Source organism: Lepidothrix coronata, unplaced genomic scaffold (assembly GCF_001604755.1).
Source record: "Lepidothrix coronata isolate B3197 unplaced genomic scaffold, Lepidothrix_coronata-1.0 Scaffold34, whole genome shotgun sequence".
Taxonomy (NCBI): Eukaryota; Metazoa; Chordata; class Aves; order Passeriformes; family Pipridae; genus Lepidothrix; species Lepidothrix coronata.
Genome location: NW_016690214.1, coordinates 4379876 through 4402931, shown reverse-complemented (window position 1 = coordinate 4402931; position 23056 = coordinate 4379876). Strand labels below are relative to the sequence as shown.

At 42.1% G+C, this 23056-nt stretch overlaps 1 protein-coding gene across 3 annotated transcripts in view; it reads left to right on the top strand.

Annotated features, from left to right (window-relative positions):
* Positions 1-1728: 1728 nt before the first annotated feature.
* Positions 1729-23056, top strand: part of TOM1L1 (target of myb1 like 1 membrane trafficking protein) — a 33965-nt gene continuing 12637 nt past the window's right edge. Inside the window, exons 1-5 of one of the 3 annotated variants that reach the window (XM_017811789.1) lie at positions 1729-1753; positions 1952-2059; positions 14921-14999; positions 20852-21001; positions 21425-21544. In XM_017811789.1, coding sequence (XP_017667278.1) covers positions 20861-21001; positions 21425-21544 — 261 coding nt within the window. In that variant the 5' untranslated portion in view covers positions 1729-1753; positions 1952-2059; positions 14921-14999; positions 20852-20860. Of the gene's footprint in view, positions 1754-1951; positions 2060-12461; positions 12557-12660; positions 12746-14920; positions 15000-20851; positions 21002-21424; positions 21545-23056 lie in introns of those variants that run through there. The other 2 variants (XM_017811788.1, XM_017811787.1) reach the window with 2 other exon arrangements.

Here is a 23056-nt window from a genome sequence, read left to right as displayed (position 1 = left end):
ACTAAAACCAGGGGTAAAGCATAAGCACTGTAAATTTTCTTCTGCCAAGGGGAAAACAAGTGTCTGCCCCTGTGGTCCATCTCTTGGTTAGACCTGGAAGAGCTCCCACGTTCTTAAGTGCAGTTTAAATGTGCCACTATAAGTGGATTTTTGCCAGTCTGGTCACTGAGATCATCTCTGCTGCCCCTACAGCCTCTTGCAACTTCAGCACCCATTCTGTTCTCTTTCTTAGAGATCCTCAGACCATTTTCCTCACTGTAGAATTTTTCAGTACTGCACCAAATTACAGGACTAACACCTCTCGAGCAGGGTTTGTTTCTCCAGTCTGTATCAGGAGATGAGAGTCAGAAATAAAAGGTCACTTGCTGTGCCACTGGGAAAAAGTGGTGACATGAATCAGTCTCCACCTCCTTTCAAGTTTGTGGGATTTTCCCGTCCTGCATCTTCCTGGCCTCATACTTTTTGTGTAGGGAATAAAAACAGGTAACCAGCATAGTGCCAACATTCCAAAGGAAACACACAGTAATCAAGATCTGAAATACAGCTGTGCACAGTAAATAAATTTTCCATTGGATTTGACTTCCAGCAGGAATCTGTGAAAGGACATGTCACTGTAAGCACACACTTATTTTTGCACAGCAGATTCGTGCCTTCCTGGAGGAGACCTGCTAGCCAGCAGCAGCAGCTGGTGTCATCACAAAGTTCTATACAAATACAGTATTAGATCAACCTAAAAGAATTTTAGTTCCTTTTGATATTTCTGTTTAGGGGGCAGTTGTTCTTTTACCATGTACAGCTTGCACAGAGAAACAGAACAAATAAGGTTGTTTTTTGTTTTTTTTTTTTTTTTTCATTTAGCAATCTAAGTTACTGAATCATTTAAGGAGATGTCTAAACTCAGTGAGTTTTAATAACAGGTAAGTAGGTTCCTCATGTCTTTTGAAAACAATGGATATTTAAGGAAAGCACCTAATGATATAACAAGACCTTTTTTCTGTGTTTAGGAGGCTCTATTTCAATGCAGAAGCATAATATTAAACTGCTGAGATCAATCTAGCTAGTTTTCTTAATGCTGTAGGAAGAGAGTGAGAGACAGTCATGGTTGTCCATGTTTTTATATTTTATAGGAGCAGTGATCCTTCAGTCTGCTGCCCTCACCTCATGTCTGGGTGAGGGGGCAGGCCTGGGGGATGTATCTGGACAACCACAACTCTTCCAGTTCCCCACTGAGCCTCAAAAGGTGATTGTTTTCCTCAGTGTGTGATGTCACCACTGTTTTGGTACTTGAATTTCACGGCCAGTGGTCACCTTCATGAATAAAATTCCCTGACAGTGGCCTGGCCTGTGCTTGCCAAGGCAGGAATGCTGCCAGCCTGGCTGCCCCCTCCGAGCTGGCACGGGGGCAGTGCAGCAGGTTAATGATGGCGTGAGTGAAGCTGCTGTTACCTCCCAGCTGAGGGTTATGGGCTCTGACAGCGTTTGCTGATGGCCACTGAACCATGAGCCATATTCTAAAAGTACTTATCACTTTACCCTCTGACTGCCAAAGCGATTCATGAGCAGTTTTGTGAGGAGAAAAAAAAAAAAGATGTGAGCGGGGCAAAGGAGGACACGTGAAATTTTGGAGGGGAAAAAACCAGTATTAGGCAATGCTAACTCATCAAAATAGGCCATGAAATAGGCCATAAAAGAGATGAAACAGTAAGAGAGGCATTGTAGTGGAAATAACTACAGCACCATCCATGTCAGTCTGGTATATACTTTTTGCTCACTCCCTGATTTGAAAGCAATTTTTGACATTTGGGCTCCATGAGAACACTTCTGGCCAAGAGATCACTGTATAGTTTCACAAGTATTATTGAAGAGTTGCTGTGAGGTATCTCATTATTTCAGATGAGTAAATTGCATCATAGAGAAGTTATTTTTTTTTTTCATATTTTTTTTCCCTGAGACCACAGCAAACAGCTTTCAAGCCAGAAGGGGAGATCCCAAGAGTCCTGCCTCCTTTATCCTGGTTTCATAACCCGCACTGCACTATCTCTGGTTTAACAAAGTCCTGGTAAGTAATTTTGGTGCATTAAATATAATTTCTGATGAGAAGGTAGATGTGTCTGTGCTTGGAGGTACTCCCTGTGCATTCAGAGAGAAGGAGGTGCTGCACAATAGGATTATATTTGTTAATGTTTTGCCAATCAGCCTAAAATGCTCTTTAGTAGTAAGTGACTGTTGTTCTTACGTTGATAAGGTATGTAGAGAAATATTTGGAAAATCATTGGTAATGCTGAAAGTTTGAAGAGTTTTCCATGTTATCAAGCTCTTGGATATCCCATGTTTTCATGTGATGCCTCATCCTGAGGGAAAGCTGTCATTTCTCAGGATAATCCAAAGACACTTCCATCCTCAGAGCAGGAACTTGTGAGTGTCTGAACTGTAACTCCTATGAGGTGCAGCAGTGCTTCCCACAGCTATAGAAGCATGTATTGACTAGGAATAATACATTTTACATAAGACATACATTAAACAAAACATTTTTATTTGGGAACATGTAGAGAGTAACGAATGACTGTTTATTTATAGAAGTTTGTTGGGAAATATCATGGTTTTAATTAAAATGAAATCCCTGATATGTTTCCTTTTGGGCTAAGCACTAAGATTTTCTAGCTAAAAATATAAAATCAGTCGTTCTGTGGAGTGTATATTTATAATCAGGCTTTAGAAGTATAGAAAGAACTGAAAAAAAGTTACGGGGGAATAAAGATTGACTCGATTGATAGCTAAATATTAACTGTGTTCGTAAGAAGGAGGGAGATTACAAAGGGCTTGGCAAACTGAGTTGTCCAAACTGACTGACTGACTGAATCAAGAAGTTAAATATCCCTGGGCAAAGCAAACTATGTACCAGAAAGGTCATTACTGTTTCTCATAGGGTTTAGCTCTTTCACTCTGCAATTGAGCTGGGTTTTTAAATACAGTTTTGTATGCAGATTTAAAGGTCTTGTTCCCTGTTAAACAGAGAGGCTTTGAAACCAATTCCCTCTAACAGGTGTTAATAAGTACAAGCAGGTTATCAGGATGTTACTTGTAGCAGCTTTACTGTGTGGTGTTGTGTGTGAAGGCCACACCAGTGGTTAAAGATCAGAGGTTTAATTAGCCATATTTTACTAGGCTTGGCTTTAGGCCTTAGAAGTAAAAGGGCTGAAAGAAGAGCAATGGAAAGATTACTGTTTTTTGTCTTCCATGGAGCAGTCTCAGGACTGCAGCCTTCCAGCATGCTGTGAGCTGCCTCCGTGCCACTGCACCTATTACCATTGTGCTGCTCTTTCAGGTTGTGGCAGTAGAATTAATTTCCTTTATTATATCTGTATTCCATCGGCACAGGATTTACTGAAGAACTAGAACTGATGTGAAACACTGAGAAACCAGTGATCACCTTACTGGTGTTTAGGTAAACACTTGTGTATTCAAAAGTCCGCTGGTAATATTGCACAATATTGCATAATATTGCATATTTTCTCAATTGATTTGAGCAACGGGAATAATAAGAGTGTAACTGCAGCTCAAGTGCCCCGTTCACAAGATGATGGTGCACTGTTACCCGAATCAAAGGTAAGACTAAGCAGCACTTGAAGCTTATTACCATTCAAGTGAGACCAGTTAAAAGCAAGCACCAATTTGGAGCTGGTGACCTTGAGCTGTGGGTGTTGCTTTATCAGATGCAGCTGAAAACAGATTTGTCTCAGCTGAGGGGAAGCACGAACTCTCAGTAAAGAAATTATAAGTAACAAGGCAGTGCATGTGAGGATCTGTCTTGCTCTCAGCCTCCGTTCCCCACGAAGTCAGAAAATTGATGGTAAGTGCACAACATCTTATCGTCCATGGGTGGTTAGAGAATTCCAAATTGAAAGGAGCTGAGGTTATTCTTGCCTAGCAGACTCAGTGCTAACCGTATTCCAGTCCATTTGTGTACAGCAATGGAAAACATCATTTATCTGGGATGTCAGGGACGACATTGCCTTTCATTAACCTTAAACAAAATTATGAGGCTTTGCTTTACTTACCAGGTAGGTTTATGTGCTATCAATTTTTGTGCATATACAGAGGTGCAGAATTAAGACGGTGGAAATCCCTCAAACCTTGCTAGGAGAAACCTGCTAAGAGCTTATAGCAGGTATTTATTTTATGTTTTAAAAACTCAACAGACTCCAGTTAATCTGCCCTCTGGTAATCCACAGAATAGTGATTGAGCCAGACACTTAGCTGGTGTAATGTAGTGAAGCTCTTCTGAAAGCAGCAGTCAGGCTGCTGCTCTAAGATATAAGAGGCTTAGGCTCAATTCCCTAATTTCCCACAGATCTCTTGTGTAACTTTGGCCAAATTCCTTATATCTAGATAAAAATAAGGGTTTACAGTCGTCGTACAAAGTTTGAATCCTGACAATGCTCAGACTTCCTACGTGATGAGCAGGAGAGCAAGGCTCAATAGATGGAATGCAGAATTAAAAACACAGTGGCCACACACTTAAGGAAGCACCCTCAGCATCCTCATGTAATTTCTATGTGCTTTAGGGCAACAATTCTATGAAAGAAGACATAACCCTCCATATTTCCAATGACAATCCTCTGGTGCTGCTGACATCAACAACAAAGTCCCCAGTTTCTTACTCCTCCCAAAGGCAGGTGGGAATGAGGGGCCTATTCAGTCATGACAAAAGACTTTGTGGGCAGGCATGGAAGGAAAATTTTCCAGTTTCCACAGCTGAGAGCATGTTTCAAACCTCAGATCTCTGGAACTGGGCATCAAAAGAGGGACTTTGGACAAATTAACAACTCTAATATTAAATCTTTCTATAATTGGTTCAGAACCTCAATATGGAATTGGAAGGTAAATGGATTAAGGAGTATAAGGCATTCGGTTACTGTAGCAATGGGGAACATATAAGCAGCTAAAATTGAGGGATGCTGTCATTTATAATTGCTGAGAGCTTGAACACCAGGGTGCATTACAAGGGGGTATGGTGGGAATGTTTGAGCTCTTCAGAGGTAATAGTCTGATCTCTGATCCATGCAGGTAGAGCTGTCTGGGGGGCTGTTGGGTGGAAATGTGCCAGGCTCTAAAGGTCTGCCCTGCACACAAGACTGCAGAATAGGCACTTTCACAGAAGTGATGCAAATACTGAGTGTAGCTGCTCTGCAAGCAAGTGGTCAAGTGAGCAGTGATGCCTGTGCCTTTTGTGTAGCTTTGTGTTTCAATTCACGATGGAGGAAATTGTTATTGTGGACATAGTTCCAGGAATAAGTGGATGGAAAACATTTTAGGGAACAATTCTGTAATCAGAAAGGATTCTGATTCTCCTAAGCTGAGAGGCCAAAAGTGTAGTTCAGCTCTGCATTTCACCTTTCTTTTTGGGCACAGCTATATGTAAAGTTTAGGAGTCTTTCTGCTCACAAGGTCAGAAGTAGGGAGTGCACATAAATGTCATTGCAAAGAAAAATATGTGTCTTGAATTAGTAAAAAAGATGGAAGAAATCTCTTGCTTATTTTCAAAACTGACCACACTAGGAAGGAGCAACAGACTTGGTGTAAGAGTCTAGTATGGGAAGACCTCTGACATATTGATCATGGTGGAAAAAGCAATTCTTGGAGGCTCTTCCTCACAGCTGTCTTGACAACAAACAGATCAGATAATTTTGATACTCTTCTGCACTAAATATTTCAGTTAAAAAATCCCTCCATTGCTGACATTGGTGCATCATTACTTGTGGTGAAAACTCAAGTACAGCCAAGCAGGAATTTCTAGTTTGCCTACAGGACTTGTGCTGCCTGTGCATCCAAAACTGTTGTCTACTTTTGGAAATACCAGAGGGATTCCTGCAGTGTGTGAACTGTACCTTTTAGACATAATGGTGATTGTTTCACACAACATTAAATTGCTTGTAGCTGCATGGTCTTATGAATGCCAGTGCTCCAGCTCCCTGGGTAAAATGTGCTGCACAGAAATGTTTGCCAAAAACAGCAGTGTGGAGATGCAGCCAAAGCAGTGAGTAGGTTTTGAAGTTTACAGCTGTTCTGAACAGAGATTCAGAGATTTTGACCTTAAGTTTCAGAGGAGTAACCAGCAGTGATTTCACTCTGCTTCATCCTGATACAGGGGACGTACCTGCTGCAATTTCTTTCCTTATTGAACTTAATGTCAGTGAGCTCAGGCTCCATGACAAGGCTCTGTACAACTCATTCTCTTTATGTTCATCCTGCAAAACCCAATGACCTGCAATGCAAAGTAAGAGTCTGAACTCTGTGAGAACTGTGTGTGTTCCCCTGCTCCACGTACTGGAGGCTCAGGATGGCCCAGAGGGGACAGTGCCATAAATCTCCATTTAGGTCACAATTATTAATCTGTGAGCACCAGCTGTGCAGAAGCCCCACAGGTCAGAGCCACGTGCACTGACAGCACTCACTGACCACGTCCAAATGTGGTGGAAGTGAAAGAAATCTGAATAAATACTTTCTACTTAGGAGAAGGCTCAGTCCAAGCACCAGCAGACTTTGTTTCTGTGTCCAGATTAAGAAAATGGATGAATATTTGTTCCCTAAGAAACAGGGAAAGATATTCTTCATCTTTCATTGAGTTACAGCATTAAAATCTGCATTTCTTTGTTTATTCTAGATATATAGCTGATTCTTTCCATTTAACAAGTTGCCAAATTTTTCTCTACATCCTGCACTCCAACAGTAGGAAAAACACTGCCTTTGAAATGGGGTCTTTTGGCAGGTCCCCATAACTCTGTCTCCACTAGTGGAAAGAGGTTTTGGGTTGGGTTTTTAACTTCCCAGCCTGAGGCAATTGATGTGTGATAAACCTACAGGTGGTGGGGATTTTTTCCAACAAAACACCACTGGTAAGCAAATACTGATTTATCAAAACCAAAACTGTCCAAAATTCTAGCTCTGAAATTGTTAGTGTATCTGATTCTGCATGCTCAAAATGAAATCTAATGATTTTTTTGTCTTTGAATAATTTTTGGATACACTTGGATAAGAAGCATCATTTAAACTATCATCTTGTTAAAGAAAAAAAGAAAAAAACCAAAAACTTTAGGGAAATCCTAACACTTTGGTTTTTATATGATACTAACACATGAAAGCAATACAAAGTGGCTCATTTTGAGGGGAGTTATACTATATATTGGATATGTGTGTTCCATTTAAAAAACAAAAAAAAAACCCAACCAACCAACCAAAACAAAACAAACAAAGCACACAAACTCTGTAACATTTCCTTCCCTGGAAGAGAATCACCAAAACAGAGACAGAACCTGTATCCAAACAACTTTTTAATAACCAAGTGTCTACTGAAAGTGTGTTTTTTCAGCTCATCTGAGACTGTGTGTCATCACAACAGATGAGACTCGCTGAGACTTCAGATAAAGATTCCTGTGCAACAGCATAATTGATGGAGAGCTCAAAGTCATGGCACTGGCTTCTTGTTCTCCTTAAAATCCTGACCTTTGTAGCTTTTCAAACCCTGCCTGTGTTCGCTGTAATGCATTTATTTGATTCAAGCATTTTCCTGAGCTGCTTTGTCAGGTGATTGAAATTATTAGTGAAATTATGACAACATTGGTTATCTAAGAGTTGAAAATTAGTCTTTTACTTCATTATATATGCTCAGTTTGAGTAACAATCACTGCAGAGTAACCAACTACTTCTATTGTTTACCTCTGCATCACACAATTTATCTAAACTAACAACCTAAAAAAGGGTTTTTTCTGTTTAGAGGAAAGAGGAGTAAAATGAACACATGTTTACAAGCTTCCTTAAAAACCAGAGAGAGCAAAATCTGTTGCTATTGTTATTTTTATGCTGAGAAATCACCCTGCACTCCAGTGTAGGAACTGGTACCACATACCCTGCTCACTGTAAAACAGCTAAACCTCCACGAGTCATTTGTTGCATCATTTCTGAGCTTTTCTGCCAAGCACCTGCCTTTTAATTTGCTACAACCAACCTGAAACATCTGTCAATTTTTTTCCCCATGAATTAATAACGCTGTAATTAAAATCCAGCAGAGAGCTCAGCTGAGGCTCCTGGTTAATTAGGACAGGAGAGAGCCATGTGAGCAGCATGGCACTACATGGCTTGGAGAAGGCTTGGATCTGAACCAGGGCTCTGTGGGTGACAAGTTCCTGCCAGTCCATGGAGCTTTGGGATATTTGGTGCAGTAGCCAGTAGGTCTATTTGCGGGCAATCAATTATTGCTGAAATCATTTAATTAGGAGGCAGTGCCTGAAAATTGTGTTCTTTAAATGTGTATTTTTAAAGGATCTGGTTTTAGTCATTGCCATTGTCCAAACACTAAGAAAATGAGGAGAAACAGTGCTGAACTCAGCTCTTGCTGAGAGCTGCTTTGCTCTTCAAGTGGGAGTGTCACGAGGAGAAAAAATGACCTTCTTGGCAAAGGCCATACCTGCAGCTGATGTGCAAAGATTGGGGATTTGAGTTCCTTCCAGGATTGATTTCTACACTGATAATTGCAGTGGTGTCCAACTAATCAAGGTTGTTCCTGGTGCTGAAAATACCAGCTTGCTTCAGGTTTGATGCAGGTTGATTCCTGCAGCTTATGTTCTTATATCACCTACCTGAGACAGAAGGATTTGGAGGTTGGTTTATTGGTTTTTGTTTGTTTCTTTTTAAGCAGCAGACAAAAATATTTGTAGTACTATGCATTCCAGCCACTTATAGATAAAAATATTAATCTGGAGATCTCATCACTCAGCAAGTAATCTTTTAATGTTAAAAAGTGCACCAGTTAATATCACATATTTTTTTCAAGCTTATTGACTGAAGGCAAAGAAATTTATATTGCAGCTCAAAGCGAGGTATGAGAGATTGTTATCATGAACTTCAATGATTTGAAAACAAAATTAAACTAAACTGGTAGCACACAGTGATGTGTACCAAATGCAATCTGAATGTCCTGCTGTGTACCAGTGTCATGTAACTCAGAAGGCATTCCTGCTTTAATTGCACAAGTGTGTTTTACAACTGTCCAAATTCACAGAGGATGTCCTACAAAATAAACTTCTCTAAGTAGTCTCCAATGTACAGAGACATCCACAAAAATGCCACCTCTCTGACCTTCTCCTACCTTTTGAGAGCTTGACATTGCGTTTACAAAGATTTTTTTAAGATTATTTCAAATTACAAGAAAGCATTGTAATGCTAAAGAGCTGCATCTGAACCACAGCGTGTGTATGAGAAAACCCACTATGGCTGATAAGGAATTGCCTTTTCCTAAACCATCCTTAACTTCGAGTAGCTGCTGCATGAAAAATGAGGAGATTCCTTGACCAAGCTTGCCCTCTGCAGGCCTCTATCACCTCCCTTTGGCACTGCCAGATTTGTTCCCTTTTCTGCAGAGGCAAATTAAATGTGCTGCTAACATAACAGAGTTTGGATTATATATATATTTATTTATTTTATTCATAAAATAGTAATTACCTAAATAGATATTTGGGGACAGCTCTCTATTCTTAGGGAGACTGCATCCCAAGCATCAATTTAATCTGCCCAAATAGCTCCTGATTAGGTTTGCTGTTATCTGGAGGCAATGAGTTAATGGAGATGCTGCAGAAGGGATTTGATTTAACCCTCAAGCTGTTTGTTCAAGCTGAGCTACCAGCAAAGACCATAACTGGCATCTGCTCTAATGAGGTAGAGTGAGAATCCTCTCGACTGTATCTCTGTTGTACTGGATAACAAGGAAGAATCACACTAAAATAGACTTCTGGTGAAGTTTGTGAGAGTAAATTCTGCCCTTGGGAGATGAAGGAGGGAGTACTTTGGAACTCCTCACCTAATCTCTGATGAACAATGATCTTTTAAGAATCTCTCTCAGTTTTGAACTAAACCAAAAATCATCAATCTGGTTTATCATTTTCATATAACAAACAAAAGCAGGTACAGGTCAATAACATAAATCAAATTATGAATATGAGAGTTTGTTTAAGTATTTCACTCAATGTGCTCTGTGTGCATGTGATTCTTTGGAAAGAGGACTGAGGACTACATAAGGTAAAGGTGTGACTTTTTTAGAAACTAAAATAATTATGTATAACTGAACTTTAAACCAGCCAAACTAGACTGAAAAAACTTCTGCATAGCTATAGCAATTACTTATATTTGTAGTTGACATAGCAACAACATCAAAATCTCTGGTGCAAATGAAATTACATTGACAAGCCTGCTGGTGTTGGTATAATACATGTTAGCTGAGCCAAGGCAGACATCAGCTATGCCACTCAACACTTTTGTTTCAAAACACTTTGCAAAGAGAAATTATTTAGCCTCTTCCTTCTTTCTTTTTATAACATGCTCCACGTGCTTGCAAAAGACAGAAAATGTCCCTTAATAGTAATAATTAAGTATAATATTGCATCTGCAATGATAGTAAAATTGCAAGGAGTGCAGTAGGACTCTCCTGGGACTCTTTGACCACCAGTTGATGAATACCAAGGACTCCAGCCAGGAACAGGCTGAAGAGCCAGGCAGGCTTGTTCCAAGCAGAACCTGAAGCCCATTAGGAGTTCACAGATCTAGACCAATAGCTGTTTTCAATGAGTGACTTTAATTAGTAAATTCCAATGGAAAAAAGGCTTCATCGGACTTTTTTTCCCCAGAGTAGCTCAATAAAATATGCTCTTTGAAACAAGATCTGACTCACACTGCAGGTTTAACAAGGGCTAATTTAAACAGGCCCTTATTTCAGTATCAATGTTAAAGAGCAAATGGATAAAACATTTAAGTTGAGAGGATGTCTGTCAAAATTCTGTGAACAAGAATAAGTAAGCAAACTCCTGTTCTGACAGCTGATGTCTGGCTTATATCCAAATGACAAGACTGAGAGAAGGAAAATTGAGATGTGTTCAATAGAACAGTCTCAAATGGAGCCTCCCTGAGCTGAACACCCATTTATTATAGAAGGAGTTAGAAAAAGAATGCTCCTACATTCATGGTGTACAATCAATTTGCCAAATAGTTGTCATAATAACTTTTTTTTCATAGATATACTTGTAGGTACACAAAAAACCCACATTTTTCTCCAGCCTTTCTGTTAAAGCCATCCAGCAGATGGGGCCACGGAGTTGTACAACCCACGAAAGAAAGCGAGTTCATCCTAGGGAAACCTCTCATAATCAGTGCAAATAGAGCTTTGTTAATTCATTAAATTCTAATGTCAGGCAAATAATTTATTTGCTTGTATCATGTCCTGACTGTAAGACTGATTAAGCTGTACTCAAATGCTAGTTAATGCAATTCTGTGTGTGTTTGATACTGAAATAATTACAACTCTCTGTCCACTAAAATTACAACTGAGGTTTTAATTTTCATTCATGCTACGTTTGTTCCCGAGTATTGTGCAGGTCTGAGGTACAGTCAGGCTTGTGATGAAGTGTCAGTGGAAGTCATTGATAGTAATTGTAGCGAGAAAGTCCCACGTGTGGAAATATGTATGTGGAGAGAGGAACGCGTTAGTGGTTTCTGCATAAAGAAAGTTACATTTTGTGAATGTAACTTGCATGCACTGTTGGGGGTTTCCTCCCTGTTTCTTTGAGATCTGTGCTTCTGCTCCTGTTAAACCTGTGAATCAGAAAAGAACACGGGGTTTGAGAGAACCTGTTTGCAGGCTGCGGGAGCAGGGGGGGTGATTCCGTAGCGGTGGATGCTGAGGTTGGGGTGTGTCTGTACATGCGGTGCAGTGTCGCGCAGCAGGAGGGGCTGTGAGGGAGTTTCGGAGCTTTGCCTCCTGAAACGCCAACTTTCTCGTGAATTCAGCCACAAAGTCCCCTTCGGGAGGTGGCTGAGGGGGGCTCACACGTTCAATCCCGACCACGGGACAGGACAGAAAGGACCTGGCTGTGTGACCCGGGCGGGTCAGGGGATGATTTGGGGTGGGGTGCAGGGGACGGGCCGGGGGTGCAGGGCTGCCCGTCCGTGCGGCCCCGCGTTAGCGCTGACCCCGAGCCCGGGGGAGCCTTGTCCCGGAGTGAGCCCTGTCCTGGGGGAGAGACCCCAGCCCCGGGGTCAGTCCTGTCCCGGGGGGAGCCCAGGTGGGAGCCCTTCCTCGGGGAGTGAGCCTTGTCCCGGGTGGGAGCTCATCCCCGGGGCTGAGCCCTGTCCTGGGTGGGGAGCCCAGCCTCGGGGGGTGAGCCCTGTCCCGGGTGGGGAGCCCAGGCTCGGGGGGTGAGCCCTGCCCCAGTGCAGAGAGCCCAGCCCCCGGACCGGTGGGTCCAGCCCCCCGGGGCAGTGCGGCCCCGCTCGTCCCGCCCGCGATCCGGGACGAGGGGCCGCGGCGGTACCTGGAGGCGGCCCCGCCCCAGTGCCAGGAAGGGAGAGACCGGCGGGGCGGGAGGGGAGGGAGCGGCCGGATCCGGCGGAGGGGACGGGACGGGACGGGGCTGCAGCCCCGCAGAGCCCGCGGGACGCTGCCGGCAGCCGGCCATGGCTTTCGGGAAGGCTCCGAAGGACCCGTTCGGCACCGCCGTGGGCAGCCTGGTCGGTGAGTACCGGGGGGGCTCCGCGCCCCGTCCCGCCCCGAGGGGAGCCGGGGCCGCCCCCTCTCCCCGCCCGGCGGCTGAACCTGGGCTCCCCTTGGCCTTTCAGAGCGGGCGACGCTCGGATCGCTGCAGACCGAGGAGTGGGGGCAGTTCATGCACATCTGCGACCTGATCAACGCCACGGAGGAGGGGTGAGCGCGGCCGGGGGCGAGCGATCGACAGCGGCCGGTGCGCGGCTCGGAGGTGGCACCGGCGCTGCTCGAGGGCAAAGGGACATCGAGCAGGAGGTGTAGGGCGCTTGTGTGAAGTGACCCAAAACGAAATAGCAGCAGGGAGCACGTACCTCTGGTTCGTAGAAAAAAGCTTTGCCCGTCTCCGAGCCGACAGAACTTGTAGGGATTAGAGTCGTAGGCTCTTCCCCGTGGACACGCGCTGGAGGAAAGGTGGTAACAAATGTTTCTCACCTGAGTCTGAGGTGTTTTTGTACAACCTGTACTCCTCATCAGGCTAAAGGGGTACCCCTGCCCTCTGCAAAACCCACCTATAAAAAGGCTTTGGGCACTTGGGTGCCTGCAACACTGTTTAAAACTCTCGGCTTTTAACCTGGAGTTCTGCACTGTCCAGTCGCTCAGCTGTGTCACAGCAGGGGTGAAGCGATGGCTGGGTCCCTGTTCAGTGGGATCCATCCCATCAGGGTCTGTTCCCAGAGGCTCCCAGGACTGAGGTGGCCTCTTGCAGTTGCTGCTCTGAGCTTCCTTGTTCTCACCTGTAAAAGGGGAAGAAGGAAACTCGTTCTCATGTAAGATCAGTTTTGCATTGCAAGAGCTCACTGCTAGCAGTGGCATATTTTAACATCAGCTGAAGAGCTTTCTCCAGGAGAGTGAGATGGGCTTAGTTGCTGCACATGTATCTTTTTATTTTGTATCAACTTTTCTTCCCTCTCATTTTTTTGGATCCCACACACTCTCACCCATGGCTCTTAGTGCTTGGAATGTCAGTAATAACTCCCTTCTGGTTATTGCCATAAGCAACAGCACGCTTTGACCCTCAGTGTTAGTTTTTATGTGAAGTTTCCATGCAACAGAGCTTTTCTTAATAAACTTATTTCCTCTTGTGCACAGCTTATGCTTACAGAGGAACTCCTTGTAACTTCCTCCTAGGCAGCTACTACTAGTCACAGTCTGTAACAGGATACTAGGAACAGCAGAACTGCTGTATCTAATTAGGTAAATGGTTATTTTAATACAATATCCAGCTCCTGACCAGAGCATTTCCAGATGCTTCAGTGAGGGAAACAAGAAGCAGGAGTGGAATCATACTACAGCTTTCTGCAAGGGAAAGTTTTCTTCTCCTCACTCATGCTCCCATCCATCCCTTGATGCTTTCCTGGTATGCCTGGGTATGGCACAGGATTAAGAAAAATGAGAAGTATCTTTTTTTTTTTTTCACATGAAGTATAATGTTTCAAACTGAGAAATGCAGTGATGGTAAATACCCACTTAATTTTATTGGCTTTGAAATATTTTCAACAAACATTTATTTTTTTTCTTATCAAAACATTTTTTGTGCCTATTGCTCCATCTTAGATTCTAGAGAGATCCTAAAGAGGCATTAGAACATCTTGTTTATGTTGACCATGATTGTTGGGCTGGCCCTAATAATTGTACACTATAGATAGTCCATATTAATGAGGCAAAACTGCTTCCCACGTGTGATAATCTCGATACCATCTTCCACCCTCTTCCTCCTACATAGATAGTTAAAAGATATGGGATGTATATATAGAAATCAAAATGGCTGGGTTGGAAATGGCCCTATCTCTGGGCTGGAATGGGTTGTCCATCCATACATGGTAATTACTCAGATGAGTTAAATGCATCCTGCAATTATAGGATTGGAAGTTATCCATGACACCCCTGCTCCCGACAGCCCTCCCAGCAGAATATTTTTTAATTGCATCATACATGAAAAATAGGTACCAGCCAACTCTTGATACAGCTGGCAATTGATATTCCCTTTCTTGGCAATAAAAGCTAGATAAGTAGTTCAGTTGTACAATAGTGGAAAAATATAATTTTGGAGCAGACTTTACAGAGGAGAATAACTTTGTTTCTCTGCACAGTCTCTGGAGTAATGCACAGTCTGCAGTTACAAACTTGATTCACTGCTTTGTTGCTCTAGCTCAGTTCTGAAGTGATTTGGCTGAAATCAATGGGGCAATTGCTCTCGTTTTGTGTGGGTGTAAATACAGGGATGAATTTGGTGCCGTATCTCAGGCTGATATTTTTGGGTCTTGGATGAAGTTATGAACTAGAAAAACAGCCCAATTTCACTGGTAACTTTTTCTCCTTAATTTCTTCTCGCAGGCCTAAAGATGCAGTTAAGGCACTAAAGAAAAAGCTTGCAAAAAACTGTAACCATAAGGAGATCAGGCTCACCCTGTCTGTAAGTACAGCTATGTTTACATTAATTAGACACTAAGGAGGCAAACATTCTAAACGATAAGGTGGCATGCAAATTATCCCTGACACAACTCTCCGGGATGATTTCAGTCTTTGTTGTTTGTGTGCACAGCGCTGCCACAGTGCAGATCAGATGGTCTGCCAGCATTCCATGGAATCCTGGATGATGCAAATTCTGACATTTATTGTTGTGGTTTTGTTTGGTTGGTTTTTTTTTTTAAATTTGTACTATGTGGAAGTAGTATAGCTCTTATTTACTCTAGTGACTGTCCCTCTGTGAGTGCCCCACCTGTTTGTGAAAGACATGGAGGCTGGGTTATTACATAAAAGCTACATTTGACCATTCTATTACTCACCTTGTGGTACTGATCTTAGTTAAACTAAGCACAGCGTGCAGCATGGTGGGATGTGTGATAACTGCTTTGTAAAGATAAATGTTATCACATATAAATGAGAAACTTGAGTGAAAAGGTAGCAACAATGAGTTAAGCAAGGGAGCAAGAGACAGGATAAGCCATGTGAAATCCAGATGTTATGACTGAAGGTTGTAGTGACTGGAAAGATCCTCACTTGACATAATCTGGCTTCCAAAACCTGACAGTGTTTCTAAACTGCCTCAGTGTTTGGGGAGGTGTCATTTCAGTCAATTTAAGATTTACTGGAGTTTGTTAATGCAGTTCCATTTTCCACTACACTGGTAATGCAGGCAGCAGCAGGAAGTTCTTAATGTTGTCATAAGTCCTGAGTTTCTGACTTGACTTGCTCTTGGCTAACAATAGTGCAACTGTGAGAAGAATCATATCATTTGTGTTTTAAGTTATTGGAGACTTTTGTCTTTCATTAATTGTCTAAAACTATTTTCAGCATTTCCTTTTTTGAGGTTGTAGAGGCCTGTCTGCATCACACTGACTACCATTACTCATGGCTTTGGTATTTGTTGTGCAAAATCATTATCTACATCAACATGTGCTGAGAAGTGATTAAGGAAGATCAGTGATGGACAGTGTGGAATTGTAGGTCGCTTAGCAATTGCCCAAGTGTCTCCTGACAAGTTAGAGATGCAGATAAATGTATTTAACATGTCAATTTATACCTGCAGCTGGTTCCATTTCCACACTTCTTTCCTGGCTTCCTCCTCCACTGTCTCGTGAGTCACGTTTGTGTGTGTGTTTTCTGTGTTGGCATAACAGAAACACTGGGTTTCCACTGTACTTGCCATCCCTGTATCAGCTCTGCTTTCCTTCCCCTCCAGTCCTTGGTGCAGTCCTTGTGCACCGAGGTCCTGCTCTGGGTATCTGACACAGTCACTTTTGATAACCCAGTGTTTAGGTTTGGGAGCCGTTCCTTGGGTATTTACAGTGCAGATATACCCAAGGTGACATTATAGCTCAGCCTTTGAGGACGTAAAAATGGGAGAAGGATCTTGTTTCAGGTGTAGCCAAGGAAGAACTTTATCACTTTGACCTGGAAGCTCACTGCATTTGCTCGCAGGAGGAGTGCTGGGTTCAGTTGGGATTGCAGTTCAACACTCTCAGTCTCTGTGCCATCCCAGGCCCCTTTCTCCCTGTCTGTTCTCACCCACACACATGTGCAAGTGTTACCTGTGCCTGTCAGGCAGTGGCATCCTTTTGGCCCAGCTTCTGTTTTCTTTCTGCAGATTTCTCCTCCCTGTGTTCCTCAATATTTTTTCCTTTTTTTTTTTTAATTTAAATAAGTTACAGCCTTTCCTTTAACTCTCTTTCAGCTTTAGTTCTTATGTAAGATCTTCTATCCTTTGCTTCCCCCTCTGCCCCTGACTTCTTTCCTTTTTGGTTTTTTACCAGTACTGCCATCAGTTTAGCACATGTGAAACCTTTCCTTTAATGACCCCACTGCTGGCCACGTGTGGCTTTTAACTTTGTTCCCAAATCACTCTTCCTGTGTGCTATATCTTCTATTTTTATCTTCTTAATTGCCTTAATGAAATTGTTCCTGTTTCCCATTTTGAAATGCTTAGATTACAACAGCAAATCATTGCAAAGGGAAAAACAGAAATAATTTTCAATTTCTGAAACAGAAGCCCTTCCCTCCTAGTGCAACTCTCATCTCATAACATTGTTTTCCTCCCAGATTTTTGCAAAAATAAGGACTCTTTTTTTTTTTTTTATGAACTATGAGTGCCTGTATTTCCTGTAGTAAATGTGGTCCTCCAGCCTTTGGGATTCAACATCTTACCCACATTAGGTAAAATTAAGAAGGATCTACAAATCACATTTCTTTTGAAAGGTGCTTTGATCCACTTCTCTCTGCTCAACCTTGAAATCCTAGAATTTAGTCTTTCTTATGAATCTGCTTAAGGAGCACAGAATGAAGTGTGAGTGTCTTCATCAAAGCAGCACAACTGCACGTGTTAGCCCTGATTATGTTATTGAGACATGTTAAATCTCAGCAGTGTCTTCCTTCTCCTGGCTCATAAGTGCATATTTATTTATTTGGAGGAAGAAGGGTGAGTGCCAGCTCTATAATGTGCTTGGTTTCATGTGCTCTGAGCTGCAGAATTTACCTGTGAAGTCATGTGAAAGGAGGTTTATGTGTGTCAGGCCATGAAGTTGCTCCATGCCCAGCCTTTGATAACACCGAGGCTTGGCAGTGGAGATTGTGCAAGCAGAGGGAAGAGGATTAGAACTTTCAGGCTGGAATCCAACCAAGTGTGTGTGTGTGTTACTTGACTTTTTATTACTGATAGACTTTGGATACCTGAAGTCTGTTTATGTGGTGAACACTGGGGTACCTGTTCAGTTGTCGCATTAAATCTCACATTAAATGTGTCCCTCTCTGTGCCTGTGTCCACACACACACTCTTACATTCAAAGCAGTGGGCAGAAATTTAAGATTGTTGTTTCATTTCTGCATTACATTGTTGGGAAATGTTTTAAAGGGAGTCATTTTACCAGTGAAATTGGGAATGTCCCATCCCTGGAAGTGTTCAAGATCAAGTTGTATGGGGCCCTTAGCAACCTGATCTAGTGAATTATGTCTCTGCCCATGGCAAGGGCATTGGAACTAGTTGATCTTTAAGGTCCCTTCCAAGTGAAACCATTTTGTGATTGTATGATTGGCAAGATTTAAATTTTGGAGGTTTTTTTCCTAAGACTATTTCTGCTTTTCCTTTCAATAGTCTGTAATTTTCTAGATGTACAAAAAATTTAGCATGGCAAAGGTGGCCTTCAGATTTTACTTTGTTAAATTAACATGTCACAGAGCAGAGGATCTAAAAAACAAAAACATGAGAGAGCCCTCCAGCTCCTCAATCAAAACAGTCCTAGTCCATTTTATTATACTTTATGGTATATGTGGGCAAAGAAGAAAAGGACATTGAGTGGGACATTGAAATGTGAAATTTGAAAAAGTGAAGACTTCTGAAAGTGGAATATTTTTGAAATGCTGAATCTTGATGAAGTGTGCATAGCCCCTGCACTGTAATTGGGGAATGGCAGCTGAAAGAGCTGCTCATACCGGTTTGTGTTAAGTGCTGGCCTTGGAAATAGCATCTTGCTGTTCAAAAACTCTTCTGGGGAGACATCAGTGTGTGTTCATACAGTGTAATCCTGGAGGTGGATTAATGGCTTGTTCCCTTTGAGTCAGAAATGTGAAGAAGCGAACAGTTCACCTGTGTTTTCTTGTGTTGACCTTGGGTCTGACAAGTGTCCATCACACACTGCACCCATTCCTTACAGCTTTATGGACCATTCCTGGCTGCTTTAGATGAGCAGCAAATCTTATGGAATTCTGAGTGAGGTCTCTTTTGATAAGGAATGTAGTTGACTTTCTGCTGTACTCACCAACTTCTCCCTTTTTTTGTTTCTGCTTTACAGTTTGGCTTCACCTCTCTGTAGATGCCTTTTACCACATTAGTTCTGTGATTCTGATTCCAACCAGAAGGCTGGGATTACACAGGTTTCCCCCTTTTTTGCTCAGTGCAGATCTCCTCTGGTATCAGTGAGCCTGGAATAGCCTCTCTGTCCATTCCAACCCTTCTCATATCCAGTCTGTCACTTACAGGAACTTTGGTTGAAATTAATTCGCCTGTTTTGTTATTAAAACACGTTTCTGTTGAGATTCCACTTTGCTATGTGAAGCAGTTGCTGACTTGGCCACCTTGGATCTATTCCTTCCAGTGGAGCTCCCTGGGATGGTGAAGTCCTATTTGCACAATAAATACCCGTATTGAAATTCTAATGAAAGGTGTTATTAGCATGAAAGTGGCTTGTTCAGGAATGGTCCAGTTAAAAATAATTGAGTCAAATTCTTCTTTTTCTCATACCAGCTTAGTTTCTCTCTGAGTGGGCTGGACTGGCATAATTGAGTGGAGGATCCAGCCCATTAGTTCAGTACTTTCATTCAGTGGGTAAATACCCAGTCCCTTAAGCAGGGAATTAATAATAGGGAGTAGCATACCAAATTTCCCATGCACTGGGTTGAAAATATTTTACACAGACCATCTTTGAAGTACTGCACAGGCAAATAACTTGGCTTATTAGCATATGTTTCATGTACTCTCTATGAAAAATAATGTTTCTAGCCAAGATTTTTTTTGTAATTATCTTTCAGTTAGTTTTTTGCACAGCAGTCTACCAGAGTCTCTTTGTTCTACCCTGTTTTCATTTTGGCAATGTATTTTCTTCTGGTCTTAAACCTGTTCTCCTGTAAATTCATGATCACACTGAGAGAAAAATCCCCAAGTCCTGAGGCTAGAAAATGAGTTACTAAAATGATTTCACTTAGTCAAATATAGTCTGCTCTGAATAGGAAAGTATATTTAACCTACTTTTATCAAGATTACATTATCATGCCTTAAAATATGTTTATCCTTTTGAGAATATGTCCTGTCTGTTACATGATTCAGGGGAAGTTTTCTCTGGAAACCCATGAAATTTTGTAGCCTTTTGTTAATGTCAACCTTTTGCTTTCACCTTTTCACCTTCCCTCTTACACTGGGAAAGGGAAACTGCAGTTGAAGGGCAAGAAGCACAGGAGGGTAACCATTTTTCCTGATCCTGCATCCAATCTGATTGACCCCAGTTTCCCATCGAGACTTGTATTGGCCTGATCTCAGGTGACTGGGATGAAGTGGCAGCTTTTGATATCTCTTCTGCAAAATGGGAATGGTAGTTGGCCACCTCCAAATGTACAAGAGAGAGAAGCTTTATGTCACCACCTCATGCTGCTGTGTTTGATAGGGCAGATATGTTGCTTACAGGGATCCTACTCTGAGCATTTCAAGCAGAGTTTTGGAAGTAGACTTCCTTCATGAAGATGAATGTGACAATTGGAACATTTCAGCTCTTCTGTTTCAAATCAATGTGACCTTTGAAAAGCATGAAGAAACTGTGCTCTGAGCTGTTGATTTTGTTCTCTTCTATTTTATCATTAGTCTCTCACAGGGCAGATTAGAAGAGAGACATTAGATGTGATTTTCTTCTCTTGCAGAGCTCTTCAGAATCTGTCAGACCTATGTGCTAGGCAGTGAATTAATTCTATTCCTAAGTCTGTACAAGTAATCTCTTTAAGCTTTGGATAGATTTTGTGCTGTTAAGGTACTCTATGTTCAGTTACTGCTATGACATGGAAACAAGTGTGACCACACTTCTCTGTTAAAAATAGTTTAACTGTGGCTGACACATCTCCTTTGTGCTGCACAGGTATAACAGAGCACACAGTGAGCTGCAATAATCTCTTCATTCCTGCTATTCCTCATAACTCCTTAAAACAAATGAAACAAAAGGAAACAAAAGCAGTCAAGTTGTGGGTTTTTTCCCTGGTCTCTGTGTAACAGAAGGATTTTTGTGTGTGCAGCTGCTCGACATGTGTATGGAGAACTGTGGCCCAAGATTCCAGTCTTTAGTTGTGAAGAAAGATTTCTGCAAAGACAAGCTGGTGAAATTACTGAACCCAAGATACAATCTGCCAATTGACATGCAGGAGAAAATCTTGACCTATATCATGGTGAGTCTATAGAGCAAACTGTAAGTGCTCACAGTGTCTCTGCTAGATGGGAAACATTTCATGGTGCAGCCCATTTCTGTACCATAACGTGTCCTGGGAACCTCTTCCTAGAGCAGACCCTGTTCTTGCTGCTGCTGCTTCACACAGGAGTAGCACACACTGGAAGACAAAGGCAGAGAACTGGAAAACCTCCACCTTTTCTATTCCCTTCCCAGTCTGTGCACGTGCTGTGGCTGTGGCTGCACTCAGCCAGCAGGATGAGAGGTGACTGGAGCTTTTGTGGTTCCTCCTGCTTTGAATGGAGCCATCCAGGGTGGATGTAGGGAATGACCTGTCTTTAGGACGACACGTTTTAAAAGCATTTGTCTGACCCACTGACTGACCATTTCTGTCACTGCTTTGTTCCTGACATTTCAACACTAGACGTGGGCCCGAGGTTTTCAAGGAATGGTGGATGTGAGTGAAGTAAAAGAAGTTTACCTGGAATTGCTGAAGAAAGGAGTGGAGTTTCCATCCCCTCACACCAGCAGTGGTGGACCTAAGGTGAGGATATACAAGGATACTTCAAGAGCAGGATATGTTAATTGTTTGAGCTCTGCAGACAAAGAAGGTGTGTTTGGTTTGGGATTTTTTTTATTAAAATGCTCCAGGGCAGAATATGACAAACCTACTTAAGCACGTGAGCAGGAATCGGTTTCAATTATAACAGCTAAGATAACAACAAAGAAACCTGACCTATATAATAGTTTATTTTATTTCCAACCACAGATCAGTGGATATATTCTCAAAAATGAAGCATCTCTGTCTTGAGACTTTCAAAGATTTGGCCATGCTATTTACTTAAAAAAAAAAAGAGTGCTGAGTGCTCCAAACTTGTCAGCTTCTGAAAGCCTCAACAAAAATGAGTAAGGTTTTCACAAAAACACATACTGTTCAGAACATGAGCATCATCTATCCTTAAATCAAGAGATGTAGAACTATAAAAAAGACTATTATCTTTATATCTCTCCAGCTGTTTTCACAGTCCATACACAATAATTGTTATTTAAGCCTATGTGATAGGTAGCACTGTGTAGCATCTAGAACATTAAATATAAGTATGGCTCGAGCATTGGACATCAGCTGAAAATACAGTACATGTTTTAAAGCCCTTTTTTCCTGTTTTTTTATTTTATTATAAGAGTTTTCACAAGAGTTTTGAGCAGTGTGAAAGCTATCCACTGCAGGGTGAAACCTTGCAATATAGACCTAGATGCCTATAATCAGTGCAGACAGGAATAACTCAGATTTATCCTGAGTTTGATTTGATGGCTGAATAGTGGAGTGCACAAAAGCTTATGTATTTGAAGGTTGTTTGACCAAGCTGTGTGAAGAATGCTCTCAATAGACAATAATTTATTTTCCTCGCCAAGTACAGCAGAGATTATTTTGTCAACCACGTGTATTTGACAGTTAAAATCTGGCAAACCTTCTGTTGATCTCAGCAACAGCAGACCTGAACAGAGTTTTTACCTCAGTCTCTAGGAAGTGAAGGACCTGTACTGTGTATTCCTTTGCTGGCTGGGTTTGGATTTGGTTTTTTTTTTTAGCAGTCAGATCAAATACAATGCAGGCGAAGCTTTCTGCAGGCAGAGTGTTCCAGCTTTTCAATCCAGAAGGCTTTTGTTGTCCACCTTCTGCAGAGCCCCAGACTCAACCCCCCAGCCTTGCTACTGCTTCCAAGTGTGATCTCATTCTGAACTGTCCTTCACTGTAAAACTGCAGTGGCACTTTGGGAGGGACTCTTGGCTTTTGGATGGCTCACGAGTTCCTTACTAGCCCATTCTTTAGCCATTTCCACTTTATCCTGTGATGGAATTTACTTGCAAGCCCTTTCCAAAGATACCTGAATTCCAAGCCTCATTTCATGACAAAACAGCCATTAGATTTATTTTTGTAAACAGACCTTGCTCAACAAATTCCCTGGGAGCACTGATTATGAGAAAGCTGCTGCCCAGTTGTCTGGTGTGACAGGGATGATCCTCTCTCAGCAGGATGTCTGCATCAGTCCTTTTG